Source organism: Fistularia commersonii, chromosome 1 (assembly GCF_037954325.1).
Source record: "Fistularia commersonii isolate RoL2024-O1a breed Wild chromosome 1, RoL_Fcom_v1.0, whole genome shotgun sequence".
Lineage (NCBI taxonomy): Eukaryota > Metazoa > Chordata > Actinopteri > Syngnathiformes > Fistulariidae > Fistularia > Fistularia commersonii.
The window spans coordinates 4,128,487-4,144,384 of record NC_141284.1 but is presented as its reverse complement, the minus strand read 5'-3'; the positions used below and the strand labels follow the sequence as shown (position 1 = coordinate 4,144,384).

The following is a 15,898-nucleotide window of genomic DNA, read 5'->3' as shown; positions in this document are numbered from 1 at the left end:
GATGGTGTTCAATAAATTAGAAGTTAATCGTTTGTTTTTTGGCAACTGATGGAACGCGCAGGTTCCGTAGATCCGGACAATGCGGAGTGAACGACTCGTGAATCGTAGTAAACGACTCGTGAATCGTAGTAAACAACTCGTGAATCGTACCAAATGACTCATGAATCTTAGTAAATGACTCGTGAATCGTTGGCTTTTGTCCGACTCGCAACCGCGGGCTGATAACGCTGTTGGCCTGCGACGCAAAAACCTGCTCTTACCAGAAGTGTGGCAGATAATTTAACCGTCTCACCGTCACATTTCGTCTTCTCGCAAATGGCCGACCGATTCGAGGCTTCGTTTAGGACAGGGGTGAATCGTAGTAAACAACTCGTGAATCGTACCAAATGACTCGTGAATTATAGTAAACAACTCGTGAATCGTACCAAATGACTCATGAATCTTAGTAAATGACTCGTGAATCGTTGGCTTTTGTCCGACTCGCGACCGCGGGCTGATAACGCTGTTGGCCTGCGACGCAAAAACCTGCTCTTACCAGAAGTGTGGCAGATAATTTAACCGTCTCGCCGTCACATTTCGTCTTCTCGCAAATGGCCGACCGATTCGAGGCTTCGTTTAGGACAGGGGTGACAAACTCATACGGCATAATTTGATGTCAAGGAAGCCGCACCAGTAAAATCCTTACCTAGAAGGAACATTAAGTCCAATTGTTTTCGTGTAAAAGGAGGTAAACATAAATTATAAAAATTTTTATATATAATGAACTGTTCCTCTAAAAAACAGGACGGGACGTTTATCCCTGCACTCCGTTTTTTCCAGCGTGGGAAACAGTCATTTACCTCAGCGGGCCCGGTTTTCACAAACATAACGGGGAAATTACATTCTCACGGCTGCCCTCGGGTTATTTTATCCCAAGACATACCTATTTTTTTTTCCTCTGCAAAGGCGGGCACGTTTACGGCGCGAATACATTTCTGAGATTTGTTTCGAATGCGCAGCATTAGATGCGATCTTCACCGCCTTTTTTTCACCTACGCCGCGCCGTTCTAGCCGGGGCTATGACTAATAACTCGGCGCACAAGGTATCAGTTGACGCTCTTGCCGGTTTTACGGTATTTCTACAGTTTCAGAAAAGCAGAGCGCGCCGACACCGGCCGGCGGTATCGATGAAGGTCACCGCGCAATCACTCGTCGCTCTCGTAGAAAATCCGCTTTTTATTAACGTCCCGGCCGAAAAGGCCACCTCCCGGATTCCACCACCCACGGCGGAACGGAGCAGCGATCGAAGTGGCAAGGCCGAGATGCTTCTGAAGGCCGTGCGGAAAGGAAACGGCCGGTCACGATCAACACTAGATGGCACCAGAGAGGTTGTTTGTTTTGTTATATTTACATATACAAGCGCTTCTTTCTTGTCACAGGAGGCTAATTAGCCAATTTTAGACAGAAATGTTTTTAAAATACTGTTCTTCAGTCCCAGTGTCGCCATCCCTCTGCGGCGTAGCAGGCCAGAAGCGCTTGGACTTCTTTTTCGGGCTATCGTCTCCAAAATAGCCGACCAGTTACCACAATAGTTTTTTAAAATGACACTCGACAGTCTGCAAGAAGTACAGCAGCCCCATACGATACATCTCACTTTATTTACGAATTTTTAAAGATTCGGAGAGCGGTCCGAGGAAATTTTATCCTTGAAATACGAAAAGAAGCCATCATATGAATAGGAGGGCGAGAAAATACAAATACGAAATTTGCACATTTACGCTTTTACACTTGGTCCGGGCTCTTCATACGGTACGCATATCTCGCGTCGTGTTCCTAGCTCTTGTTTTGACACGGAAAATTCATTTAAAAAAATCAAAATACGAACCAACTGCTTGAAGTGATCAAATTCGTATCTGAAGGGACGATTCTATCTGGTAATGGGACGGGTTTATGAGTTCCACCGAGCACCTACGTCACATGACTTCCTAAGAAGACCCTGCCTCGGGGTCGGAGCTTAAGTGGTTCATGGAGCCGACGTCCACGGCCGCAGGTTCCTTAACCGAGTGCACCGAAAAAACGGTCTTGAAAAGGTCCTAGGAGCTGCAAAAGCTTCCTCTAGCTTCCCCCTAAAGGGGCTAACAGTGCTAGCATTAGAAAATGCATTGGCTTCGTCAGTGCAGATTAAAAAAAAAAAATTGTGAAGCTGTCGAGGGGGCGTCGGGAAAATCACGGGAAAGAATGATTTTTCTGAATTTCTGGAATCAACGTCCAAAAATGAAAATGATCCCAAACTGACATTTAAGTATTTTGATATTTCAGCGTGTCCTCTTGTTAGCTTATGGTTGCTAACAGTCGACAGCTAGCCTCATCCCGAACATAGCTCTAAGATGGTCAGCCGTGGGGAGGCGACCTTCCACGAACCACATGACTGGGCCGACCGTCTGCGTCCTATCGGCGAGCGTTTCCACAGTTACCAAGGAAACCGGATTGGTCATCGGATGAAGTTTAACATATGGGGGAAAAAAAACAAACCTGAAAACCCCAGCTGTGTTTTTCACCTCTGGCTTATATCATCACATTTAGCCTGGCCGGGACAAATGTCCCGGCCAATTGCAGCCGCCGTGTCAAAAAAACTCTTTTAACCGCCACGGCGCCCCCGGTCAAGACAAACAAGACCGGCGTCTCACGTTTCATCCGCGAACCGTTTCTTTTTATGTATATTTCTCTCAGTTCGGGGCTCGGAGGAGGAAGCGAAACATGTTTCTCCACGGATCCCCGCTGATGATGATGATAAGATAAGATAAGATAAGATAAGATAAGATAAAATAAGATAAGAACAACTTTATTAATCCCAAAGGAAATTGCTGTGCCAGTTACAGAAAATATAACAGTAATAAATAATAAAAGAAAAGGCAGAATTAGAAATAAAAATAAACTATAAACTATAAAGTGTCTCAGTGAAACTATAAAGTGTCTTAGTAAACAAGCGATAAAACTATAAGTGTCTTAGTAACAAGTGAGGTAAGGAGTGCACAATAGTATGATAGAAGGGAAAATTGTAGTGAAAATTGTAGTGTAGCTCTTATGAGATGAAATATTGCACAGTTTCTGAACATTGCACAGTGAAATGAAATATTGCACAGTTTTTGTTTTTTTTTTAGGTTAAAGATAGGTTTTGATGATGATGATGATGATGAAATCCGGTGCAAAGTGTTTGCTTGTTGTTTTGGTTCACGTGATACATAAATGCTTTATTGGAAAGTGACTGACGGGTTGTTTTAACGTCTTTTACGCCGCCACTATAAATCAGAGAAAATGTACACCTTTGTTTTTCCTCCCTCCAGTGGGATCCCAGGATAGTTTGCTGGAGATCACCTTCCGGTCCACCATACCGCCGGTGATCTGCGACCGGACCACCCCGAAGCCGGAGGTTTCGGCCCTGAACCTGCCCCAGCTCGGCGCCGGCGACGGGTCCGGCGGCGCCTTCTCATCGTCCAACGGCACCCTGGGAAGCCCGCTAGGTAGGGACCAATGTCTTCTCAAACTGGAGCGCTTCCGTTTCCTCCCGGGACCCCCGGGGCCGCCGCCGCCGCCTCGGCTCCCCTCGCCCCCGCCGCCGCTCAAGGCCGGGGCGCCGTTGGCGTCGGAGATCGAAGAGACCGAATCCCTGCGGCGCTTGGACTTCGCCAGGTTCCGCGAGTCGGGTATCGCCTCCGAGTACGAGTCCAATACGGACGACAGCGATGACAGGGAGGACGAGGACGACGAGGAGGAGGAGGAGGAGGAGGAGGAGGAAGAGGAGATGGAAATATTCGGCTGGGGCACGGACGCCGAAACGCTGAGGCTGCTGAACGTCCTCAACAAGCAGGGAACTCCCGACTGCCTGGGGGACGAAATAGCCGTTTAGCCGTTTCGCTCGACCCGTCAGCTAGAAAAGGGATTCAAACGCCGGCTCGGTATCCGACCCGTCGCCGCGAGAGGGGGAAGACGAGAGTCTGGGACGGGAAGACCTCCCGCTCATCGGTCGGGTGTGTTCAGACCGAACGTGAAGGCAACGATGTAAAACCGATCCCTGAGAATTTCCAAAATACGAAGTCAGAAGAAGCGTTCATGAGGGAAAGACACTTCCGCCTGCAGCAGATGAAGCGTCTTCCTGTACCGGAGAAGACAAAAGAGAAATGTAATTATTATTTCTTTCATTTCCCGGAATCCCCCCGGACGCTGTTAAATCCTTTTCACCTTTTTTTTTTTTTTTTTTTTTTAATATATATGTCCCGATGTTCATTTCCTCCAATGTTGACTGATAAAACCAGCCAGGGGGAAATCAAACTGATTCTAGCAAGACAAAGTTTAGCTAAAGAACCATTAGCATCGACGCGGCTAGCTCAAAGTCCTCTGCTGATTCATCCACATATAACTAAAAGAGGAGGCGAATATCGGTGAAGTTTTATCGCTAGCTGAGAGCGGCGGAGCTGCCGCGATGCGTTCAGGAACCACTACATATCGGTTCTCTGGCTCAACAAAAGTCAGCAAAAAGAAGTCGGATTCAGACAAATAATTACATTTTAACTCAGGACTCAGACCTGGAAGCATCAAGCCGCCCAAAACAAGCATTGGTGCCCAAGCTAGATATTAGACCAAGCTAGCTGGTGCCCAAGCTAGACTAGATATTTGCCGGTTCGGGGTTGAAAATAGAGACTTTGACAAGGTATCGTCAGCCTGAGACGCCACCGACGCTAGAACGCGTCCACATCGTGAGCTAGCGAAGCGGCCTGTAGCACCAACGGGAACCGGACGAAGCTAGATTTGGTTTCACGTTGGGTCTGAGAACACCTCGAAGGTATCTCCGTCTCGAAGTACGTCTGCTCCGGATACTCCTGTCTGTTTATATTTCCCCCTCCGCCTCTCAGACACATAATTCCCCCTTCCTCGCTCACTTCCTGCGGCAAAATGAAAGGGAAAGATCGAAATTCCGGATGCCAGTCGGCGCCGCGCCCTTGTCTTGATTTTTCCCCGAGATGACTGATGTATCATATAAACCCCCGGAGCGAACAGAACCGCCGCGGTCGGAGCGAAAGGGAAAAAAAAAAACAAAAAAAAAAACACAATTACGACATCTCCCGTCGGTTACTTCAGGGGCAAGCTTTCAATTTGGCGGAGACTGAAAGTGTAGCCGTCGGTTACGCCGGCGGTAACGAACGGCGGGAACCGGCAGCCGCCCGGCGAGCCGGCAAACTCGCAGGAGTGAGCAAGTTCGATCGCAACCGCCCGGGAACGTCACCGTCTGTCGCCGAATGCTTGTAATTAATCAAAGACTATTTTTAGACAGAAATCCTCTATCTGCATACTGAATGTTTTCTACTTCCACTGGTGTTCACCCGCAAACGGCTCCGTTCTTGACTTCTACGGGCCCCTCCGTCGGTCTCCCGGCCCCCCCATCGCTCGTCGGCACGTCCCTTTTTAATTTATGTAAATCCAGGATTATTTGGACCTTCAAGGAATATTCTTGTCTGTGTGTCTTTTTTTTTTTTTTTCTATTTCATCCGTTGAACCAAAAAAAAAAAAAAAAAAAAAAAAAAACGACGTTCCCCTGGTGTGGCCCCCCTTCCCCGAAGCTCTGTGTACGGCCTCCGGGCACAAATGCAGTATTAAAGTACTCCGTTTGTCTCACCAGGAAAAAGCCAGCGTGTTTTCTTTGGTCGGAGCGACGCTCGATTTCGCACCCGAGCCAAACGCCGCGACGTTCGGTGAAGAAGTGACTCAGCGGGGATTTATCGGGGGGGGGGGGGACTCGATAAGCCGTCTATCTTTCCGCGCAGAGTTTTAACCCGCTCGGATCAAACTAATCTGGAGAGAGTCCGGCCAGCCAGCTCTCCGTTCACCCGTGATTTTGACAGCTTTTCTTTAATTATTTCACAACAAGCGGGTGAATCTGTTACTTTTGGAGGCGGCCTAGCAGCAGCAGCAGCAGCAGCAGCGGCAGCGAAGGCCCAAATGTTGTCTTGGAGCAAAGTACCTTAAAACTCCCTATGAGTACAAGTTGGGAGTGAATTTTCAAAGTCCGGCTGCTCAAATAGGTGTTTAAGCTTGGAACGGAAAGCGTCCCGGTTGCAGGTCTTCTATTTCCGCTTTAAGACAGAACATTTCTAGGAACCGTCTTGTTTGAATTTTTCAGTTCCAGGAACTCTCTTTGAGTTTTGCACTGGCTCAGCCCAAAAAACAAACCAAAAAGGACAACGACGCGGGACAACACGGAGAGCCGCGTCGCCGTAGCGATCATGTTCTGCATGGCGGAAGTAATAACCGCGGAGCATCTGATGAGTCGAAGCTTTTTCCTTCGCCGAGTGCAGAACCCCGAGTTCGGCCAAATATCGATGTTCTTCTGCAACCCCTGGAAAACCCCTCTGTCGCCGTAGGGCTCGGACATTACGTTGCAAGAAAAACGATCGTTTTTAAAAAATGGTGCTCCACGGTCCCAAAGAAGTATCTGGTTTATGAGTTGCACCTTCGGAATCCACGTTCCCTGGTTCTTTTGCCGTCCAACTGCGAGAAGATACAGCCTAGTTCCTGAAAGAGTTCACGGGAAAATATCCTTCAGTGCCAAAGGGGTTACTGGACGCACTGGAATTACAAGCAACGGATGAATATATTGTTAAAATATCGTCACAAAACTAAATCCCCTCAATATCAGTCTCTACGCCGCCTCATAAGTTCCGATTTCTGATTTCTCCGGTAGCCGCGACACAATGATAGAGAACAACCAGCAGATTGGCGAATAAAAATGAGAATAAAACTCTTAAAGCTTGTCTGTTGTACTATAATATACACTGCTCAAAAAAATAAAGGGAACACTTAAAAAACACACCCTAGATCTAAATGAATGAAATATTCTTTTGAAATACTTTGCTCTTTACACAGTTGAATGTGCTGACAACAAAATCACACAAAAATGATCAATGGAAATCAATTGTATCAACCCATGGAGGTCTGGATTAGGAATCACACTCAAAATTAAAGTGTAAAAACAAACTCCAGGCTGATCCAACTTTGATGTAATGTCCTTAAAACAAGTCAAAATGAATCTGTGTTGCTTCCTGAGTGGACACTATGATTTCACACAAGTGTGATTGACTTGGAGTTACATTGTGTTTTTTTTTTTTGAGCAGTATAGTTAGAATTATCACTTTGAATCAAGGATTTCCTTGAGGCCCCTCCTCCCAACTCCCAATTCAAATGTTCCGAACCCAAATTTAGGAGCGGAAGAACCTCAGCTCGTCTTTTTCTCCGACAGACGCGACCCAAAGTCAGATGGTTTCTCCCGAGCCGCCGTGTTTTATCCCCTTTTCATCAGTTTGACTCAGCCGACATAAAATAGGCCGATAAGTCGCAGGCGTCTCCGGAAAGCGTGTGAAGGATGTCCTTGATGAGGAACCTCTTCTTCTCCTCTCGTGGGGAGATCGTCTCTTCCAGGTGACAGATGTAGCCATCGGATAAAAGATTGGGGGGAAAAAAAAGCCCTGCGGCAGGAAGATATAAATAACGTCAAAATGTAATTGAAGCTGCCGAAGCTTCGATGGCGAGTAGAAACCTGATTATACAGCGTTCAGCGTTCCCGAAATGAAATGCAAATTTATTCACGCCTCGGCTTTTAACCCCCCCCCCCCCCCACACACAAAAAAAAAAAAAAAAACGTTTTTTTTTTTCCTATCCTGCGTGGTTTTTGGCGTCTTTCGGTTTTAGTTTTTCGGACGTCCTCGCGTGTTTTGTAACCGACACGCCATCATCGTACCCGAGCGGCGGAAACGGATCCCTCGTGCGACCGAGACCCGGTTCCAGAATCTCCAGAGGGTTTCCGGAGGGTCCGCAAGCGGGGTTCCACGCCGAGCTCCATGGAATAGAAATCTCACCGAAGCAGGATTTGCAGATTAACGGGGATTAATAGCAGTTTCTGTACAACTCAGATTATAATCTGCCAGAGACGGTGTTCAATAAATTAGAAGTTAATCGTTTGTTTTTTGGCAATTGACAGAACGCGCAGGTTCCGTAGATCCGGACAATGCGGAGTGAACGACTCGTGAATCGTAGTAAACGACTCGTGAATCGTAGTAAACGACTCGTGAATCGTACCAAATGACTCGTGAATCGTACCAAATGACTCGTGAATTATAGTAAACAACTCGTGAATCGTACCAAATGACTCGTGAATTATAGTAAACAACTCGTGAATCGTACCAAATGACTCATGAATCCTCGTAAATGACTCGTGAATCGTTGGCTTTTGTCCGACTCGCGACCGCGGGCTGATAACGCTGTTGGCCTGCGACGCAAAAACCTGCTCTTACCAGAAGTGTGGCAGATAATTTTGTCGTCTCACCGTCACATTTTGTCTTCTCGCAAATGGCCGACCGATTCGAGCCTTCGTTTAGGACAGGGGTGACAAACTCATATGGCATAATTTGATGTCAAGGAAGCCGCACCAGTAAAATCCTTACCTAGAAGGAACACTAAGTCCAATTGTTTCCTCTTGTTTTAGTGTAAAAGGAGGTAAACATAAATTATAAAAATCTTTATATATAATGAACTGTTCCTCTAAAAAACACGATTAATATTAAAAATGAATATCAAAAAAGAATTGATGAAATTACATCTTAAAAATATTGTTGATTTAAAAGAGAAAACTTGCTGCTAGAATTTTTTAGAAAAAGGATTGTTAGCATTTATGAAATATGTTTACAAGGTTAGTGGTGGCTATTCTGGTTATTAAACCAATCTTTTTAATTTGCCCTTTTTTTTTTTTGGTAATTTTTTTTTTACTATCGTTTTTGTGGTTTTCATAGAAATAAGAAAAGAATCGTTTTAACAATTTCACTCGCTGTTTTTTCACCAATAAAATCATTTTGTTTCCAAATTTTGAAGCCAAAAAAATACATGGCAAAATTACTTTTTTATTAATTCCTTGCCCGTTTTTTTTCTCTTTCATCGTAATTCCACCATGACAAACTTCTCCCCGTATTATTTGCTAACAGCCGGGTTTCTTTGTTTGAATCCCTTCTACTCAACGCCTCTGCTCTCCTTCCTATTTTCCTTCCTGTGCAGGAAATTTCCAAACGCACGTTCCGTATCGATCTCCCCATTTTTTTCCGTCGATGGATCTAATGCTCGCCTTGTTGTGCGGGTTATAGAATTCCATCCATCCCTTCTTTTTTTTTCAGTCTGAGAAAGCAGCTGGGTGCTTGTGATTGGCTTTTCTGTGAGTTATTTGTTCCGCAAGGTCATTTCTGGGCCATCGTCACATTCCGGATAAGGAAAGTACGCTCGGGTGTTCATGAGTGCTGTTGTCAGTGCGCACCGTGACCCGCTACATTCCGATGTCAGCAGAAAGGGGAGCAGTCGGCGAAAGAGTGTAATTGCACTATTATTATTGCTTCGCGTTGACAGACTTTTAAAAAAAGTGATGATAATCGCATAGACCGAAAGGGTTAAATATCCCCTCCGCCCTGCCTTGCAGGTTCAGACTTTTCTAATTGGGTCATTTTTCCTCGCCGGTCGTTATTTCATCCGTGATAAGAAAATGAATCCCGCCGAGCTGTTTATTCCTCGTCCGTTTTCGACGGCGCCGTCGAGTCCCGGTCCAGATCGAGCAGTAGACGTCTGGAAAATAAACCTATCTGGCACGAAACAACCGTCCTTGACGCTTCAGGTACTTCCGTTAAAGATCCACCGGCAAAGCTGCTGAAAAATCCATCCGCTTAACACGTACAAATCAAACAGATAAAACATCTCCGCGATCGCTGGCTCGTCGTGTCCGACCCGCGCGCGACTCAGCAGTTTTCTTTACGATAAATCAGAATTGCATGTTCTCCCCTTTGGGTTTCCTCCACCTGCTGCAGATTCTTTGGAGACCCTAAATTGGCCGGACGAGTGAACGGTTGCGTTCAAACGGCGACATTAGACATTACATGAATGCTAAACATTATTTATTTGACGATTTCAAACCTGTTCTATTTGTGAGAGTCGTACCTGCGGGTCACATGTCAACCATCGCATCACCGGGGTCGGGTCGAGCGCCGTTTCTTAGCGTTTTCACCCGGGTGGAAATATTCCCCGGATATCGACACCCTCCTCCGCCGCTGACTGGTGTCGCCGTTCTTCCAACTCGGCGTTTACGTCTCGCCTTGATGTCGCCGCTCCCGAAAAAGGCCCGGCCGGCGCACACGCCCGTGACCGAGCGGGCCGAGGTTGGGCGACTCGTATCGATTTCCGCCTCCTCGGTCGCAGGCTGGTGTTTTCAGCTGGGGTTAACAACTGGAACAGCAAGGAGTGGCAGATCAATACACTCCTTTACAGGCTCAGCCTGTCAAGATTGGAGAATCACTTGAATGTACACACACACACACACTCAGGAAGCAAGAACAAGATCTGAGTCTGTTGGTCAGGACTGAGCAGGGACGGGTACATTTTTCCCTTCTTTGGGGATTCTGATGTTGATTCTCGGGTACCGCTTCCCCTTGCGGGAGTCTTTTGGAGGGTACCGAAAGTTCCCGAAGAGGGGTCGATGTTCCAGAGCCTCCGCTGGCAGCTTCGGGTTGTCGATGAACACCAGAAGGTGAAACTTCCGTCGACATACATCGTGGCGCAGTTGCCATCTGCGGTTTGCTCTCACCGATTGTCCCGTTCGGTGATCGCCTGAGGTTTCCACGCTTGTCTCTACGTTTCTGATGTCATACGCGTCTTTCTTATTGCAACGAATGCCCTCCGCAAATCCCGCCTGCGCCAAATTGCCTCTGTCAGAAGTGAAAGGAGTTTGTTTGGCGCGCGACATCTGTCGGGAAGCGGTAACTGAGTTCTTTCATCTCGGACACCTACCTGCCACCGAAGCTCAAAGCGTCATGTAAACGAGAGATAATTGTCCATAACGCACGTCATCACTCAAACTGCGAACTGGAAGGATCCATGGTGACACCAGTCAAACTTGGATCTTTCCCTTGGCTGGGCCTAAAGATGTAGCCTACAACGCCAGGAGCCAAACAAACAGATTATCCCGGTAACCCCCGAGTGAAACCCCAGTGGTTTTGTATCCTGCCTCTGCGGGACGTCCTTCAGGTCCGAGGTCCTGAAACATCTGTCTCCGGGTCTCTCAGAGGCCGCTTTGTCTTCCACAAAGTGTTTCCGCTTCGGGGACGTCGGCTTTTGTAGCCGCCGATCCGAAGCCCGCGGCTCTTAATCCGCGGCGTTAAAACAGCTGGCAGCCGAGGGCCCGTCCTCCCCGTCCCGCTCCTTCCCCTTTGTCTTTCATCACGGGCTGTTTGACAAACGCGCAGAGGGGATGAATCCAAAAACGGGAAGGTGCGAGACGGTGGAAGCCTCCGAGCCGGCGGCGCCTCCCCCGGTGACGCAAGCGGAAACCGAAGTGCGAAGCCCGGAGAGCCCTTTGATCAGCCTTAGCTTTCATTCAGTCGTATTCCACCTTCGAAGCAGCCGGCGTCTCCTTTCGGTATTAAATATTCAGTAGCCAACAAGCTGCGGGGGAAAAAGCCCCCATTCGTTGAACATTTATTTTGGCAGAAAAACATTTGCGTTTCCGTATTTTGGGTCTGAAAGCGGAGCGACAATTTGGGTCAGAATTCTGGTGAAACCTCGGAAAATGGTGATTGCAAGTGGCAACAAATCAATACCTTTTTTTTTTTTTTTGGACGATATATATGAAGAGCATTCTAGCTGTCCGTCACTTTTTCTGTTTCATCGGACGTAGGTCCTTCAGATCAATATCTTTTCCTTCAGGAGTCGCAACGTCCGATCGTCCTCGACCATCGACCGTACTCTTTTATCGCACATTTCAATGTCAAGACCTTGAATACTAAAAATCTGATTTTGTGATTCAAGTCCACTAACTAACATCCTTCCATCGATGACGTTTGAACATATTTTACATTTAGATTTTTTGAAGTCGCAGCTGAGAAGTTCTCGTCGAAATCTTCTCGTCTCGGCCGAGAGACGAGGGCCGAAACGTCTTCAAGTGAAGAAATTCGAGTCCGGTTGCCAAAACAAGAAGATTTCCACGAGAGTTCCCCGTAACACAGAATAACGGCCCCGTTTTGAAAACGGAAAGCGGACGTTAAAGTTCCTCAGCCCGGAAACAAAAATGCAGCTTCTCCTCAAACGGCCGTCAAACTCCATAAAACAAACCGTAAAGGAAGCATAAAACCGCCTCCCGGGGAGGTCGTAAGAATCCCCGACGTGAAAGGACGTAACTCACCCCTCGTTTCTCGGCCGGAGCCGTTTCGCACGAGAAAATCGCGATTCGGGATTTTCAGCGCTACCGTGACGTCAAGCTACGTGGCTAGCACGGGGGCCCGCGTTTTCACCAAAACCCCAAAACGGAAAAACCTAGACGTGAGATTTAACGGCTACTTCGGGCCGGAGCCCGTTATTTGATTTTTACTAAAAGTTCCCTCCAGCTCTCAGACACTCCGAGACAGCCGGTCGCAGCCAGTCGAGTTATTTTCCCGCTGCCTCATTATCCCCTCTGTGAACCGTGAACTGTGAAGTGTAAAGTGCACGAGGATACACACTGATATTTGACGGCATCGAAAAAAAAAGAAAAGAAAAAGAGTAGCAGCAGAGGTTTTTTTTTTTTTGTATGTACAGTTTATGCAAAGGTCAGTAGGTAGCACCATAATGCTATATGGTGCAATAGCAACGTGATGTAAAGTAGCAGTTGTGCCAAAAAAAAAAAAAACGTCTCGCAAATCAGCCGTGCAAACCAAATGACAGCCGGGGTGATTTTTTTTTTTTTCCTCTCCCTGGAAGTTTTTTTGATTCCCTCTCCGGGGGGGGGGGCACGACCCGGAGATTCGGGGGTCCCGACTGAAATATCTTGGCTTTCGGCGGGACGTAGCGTGAAATGCGCCGCAGATATCCGCGGCGGCGTTCAAAGGATGAGCGGACCCGACGGGAGTTCTCACCCGGAGCTTTCCAGAAGGTCAAATATTTCACCCGAAAATATCCGTGCATCCAGCAGGCAGATTGGCAGAGACATCTGAGCTCTCCAGGTGATGAATCGGACCGACTTCTCTGATCCCGACCTTTCATGTTGTGCCACTGCGGATTTATCATTTTTTTGGGGGTTTAAGTCATTTTCCATTTTTTTTTAGCAGCTACTTGATGGCCTGTCATGAAACTCGTTCCTCGGGAGGATCCGAGGATTCCTCCGCTTTCCGCCGCCTTTTGGTTCATTTTCATTTCACGCCATCCTGAGATTTCATTTATATTGTGACTAAATGCCTGCCAATGTTGACATTTAGCGTCAATCCAGGGAAAACGGCGCTCCGGCTGTTTGTTTTCCTCACTTTTTATTCCACCTCCCACTTTAACGTGTTTGCAAACGACCAACCTCTTTTCTCTGCGGGGGAAATAAAAAAAAAGAGCCGAGCGGGAGGTTTCATTTCCAGACTTTTAAAAGCCCCAGACAGCAGACACATCCGGGTCTCATCTCAGACGCTTCAGTCACCTGCGGTCCATTTGCGGCGCCCGAAAGTGTTTAATGAGCCGCAGATCAAGGCTAAATCGAGGAAATGGGAACCGAAATGAGAACAGATGTGGGCCGCATCTGGGCCCAATGGCCTCGGCAGTCATTTCAGAAAGTCGGACTCTTAATGCTCACCTTCTGAAGGTTTGAGACGGCCTCGTCGATGTTCCTCGGCTTTTTGTTTGGTGAGAAATATGAGGCACAGCAGACAATCTGCCAGGAAAAACACGCTCCGGTTAGCCAGCAGGTATTAGCGCTAAAGCAAAGCTGAGCCCTCACGGAGCAGCAGATAAGATTACCTTTGACCCCTACAACTTTAATATTATAACTCCAATGTTGGACATTTTTAGAAAGCAGTGTTTGTTGTGTTTCACAACAACTTTTTGGTTTATTTTTGTGTCCCACCACTTCCTAGCTCTGTGCTCCATCACTTCCTGTTTCTGTGTCCCATCACTTCCTGGTCTTCCTTGTTCCATTTCCCATCACTTCCTGTTTCTGTGTCCCATCACTTCCTGGTCTTCTTGATTCTGTGCTCTATCACTTCCTGGTTCCATGTCCCATCACTTCCTGTTTCTGTATCCTATCACTTCATGGAACCGTGTCCTATCACTTCCCTGTCTTCCTTGTTCTTTGTCCCGTCACTTCCTGGTTCTGTGCTCCATCACTTCCTGTTTCTGTGTCTCGTCACTTCCTGGTCTTCCTTGTTCCATGTCCCATTACTTCCTGTTTCTGTGTCCTATCACTTCCTGGTTTTCTTCTTTCCATGTCCCATCACTTCCTGGTCGTCTTGGTTCTGTGCTCTATCACTTCCTGGTTCCATGTCGCATCACTTCCTGGTCTTCTTGGTTCCATGTCGCATCACTTCCTGGTCTTCTTGGTTCCATGTCCCGTCACTTCCTGTTTCTGTGTCCTATCACTTCCTGGTTCTTTGTCCTGTCACTTACTGGTTCAGTTTCACATCACTTCCTGATTCTGGGTACCATCACTTCCTGGTTCTGTTCCCCATAACTTCCTGTTTCTCTGTCATATCCCTTCCTGGTTTTCCTGGTTCCATGTCCAATCACTTCCTGTTTCTGTGCCCATCACTTCCTGGTCTTCTTGGTTCTGTGCCCTATCACTTCCTGGTTTCATGTCCCATGACTTCCTGGTTCTTTGTCCCGTCACTTCTGTGTCACATCATTTCCTGATTCTATGTCCCATGACTTCCTGGTTCTGTGTCCAGTCACTTCCTGTGTTTTTAACTCAGCACCCACAAACCTCTGCCCAGCCTTCACGTCTCGGTCCACCTCGCCCAGATTAGCTTTAGTTTCCAGTCACAGACGCGACTCCATCGCCTTTTTTTTTCCCGCGCCGTCCACATCCTGCCCTTTCCTTATCTGCCTCGCCCTCCATTTTCCTTTTATAATTAAATTACATGCTTATAAGCAGACAAAGGGTGTTTATAAACAGACACGGGGCGCTGTCGGGTATCAAAGGAGGTCGGCCGGTTTATTAAAAGATAAGGGAGGTGGATTAAAGTGGGGAAACTGCTTTTCTTTTTAACTGTTCAAGCGCCGCGCTGCTGCGAAGCTTCACTTAGAAGTCGTTTTAGAAGGATCTGCAGAACCAGAGAACAAGCATCGGGGGAACATGAAGACCCCGCGCTGAAAGAACCCAGTCTCAATCTAACCAGGTGGCTCAAAATCTTATTTCTGACGCCTGTTAGCTTATTATACGATTCGTTTTTGCCGTACCTTAGCAAGCGCTAACCCCTAAACATTCCCTTCCTGTCTCCTGTTGGAGCCACAGCTCGATTCCTGACTTCCTGTTTACCTGTAGTTGTTTTATTCAACTGATTATCTGGTTTCTGACGTCGGGAAAGATCGCAGAGCTTCGGACTTCTCGTTAACATCCGACCGCCGGGTTGCTATCCAACCAGTCGCGCAAAAATCCCAACCTGTCGCTCCGATTAGCTTGCGATCAGTTCATTTTCACGTTAATTCGCGATCGGACTTTGCCGAACTTTACCCTCCCATCCAAATTCTCCACCTGTGATTTTTTTCATACGTCGCTTGTGTTGAACGGCTTCTTTAAACTCTGGGGGAATTTTGGTGTTTTAGCCCAAATGTTGTCTCATAAGATGAAGGAGATCTGGCGGACGCGAAAGGGAGTTCTCGGTCGTCGCTCGCTCTTCGGACCGTAGTCGCCTCCCGTTGCGGCGCCACAAGCGGGACACCGAACAAATTTGGCTAATTACGTAGATGAGAAAAGAACCCGAGCGTCGGCTCCCGCTGGAAATTGGATTTGAGAACGGTGCCGCTGATAAGAGGACGGGGAGTAGAGGGATAAAGGTAGCAATTAATTAAACTTGAATGCGGTATTTCCAATCAGCCGCTGGATATATGTATCTGG

General features: G+C 47.3%; 2 protein-coding genes across 2 annotated transcripts in view; both read left to right on the top strand.

Annotated features, from left to right (window-relative positions):
- The window catches only part of nos1apa (nitric oxide synthase 1 (neuronal) adaptor protein a), a 155,712-nt gene extending 149,002 nt beyond the window's left edge, over positions 1 to 6,710 (top strand). Inside the window, exon 10 of the mRNA XM_086144846.1 lies at positions 3,324 to 6,710. Coding sequence (XP_086000972.1) covers positions 3,324 to 3,886 — 563 coding nt within the window. The 3' untranslated portion in view covers positions 3,887 to 6,710. The remainder of the gene's footprint in view (positions 1 to 3,323) is intronic.
- c6h1orf226 (chromosome 6 C1orf226 homolog) overlaps positions 3,388 to 15,898 on the top strand; it is a 30,931-nt gene continuing 18,420 nt past the window's right edge. Inside the window, exon 1 of the mRNA XM_086144858.1 lies at positions 3,388 to 3,500. The gene's annotated coding sequence lies outside the window, so the exon portion shown is untranslated. The remainder of the gene's footprint in view (positions 3,501 to 15,898) is intronic.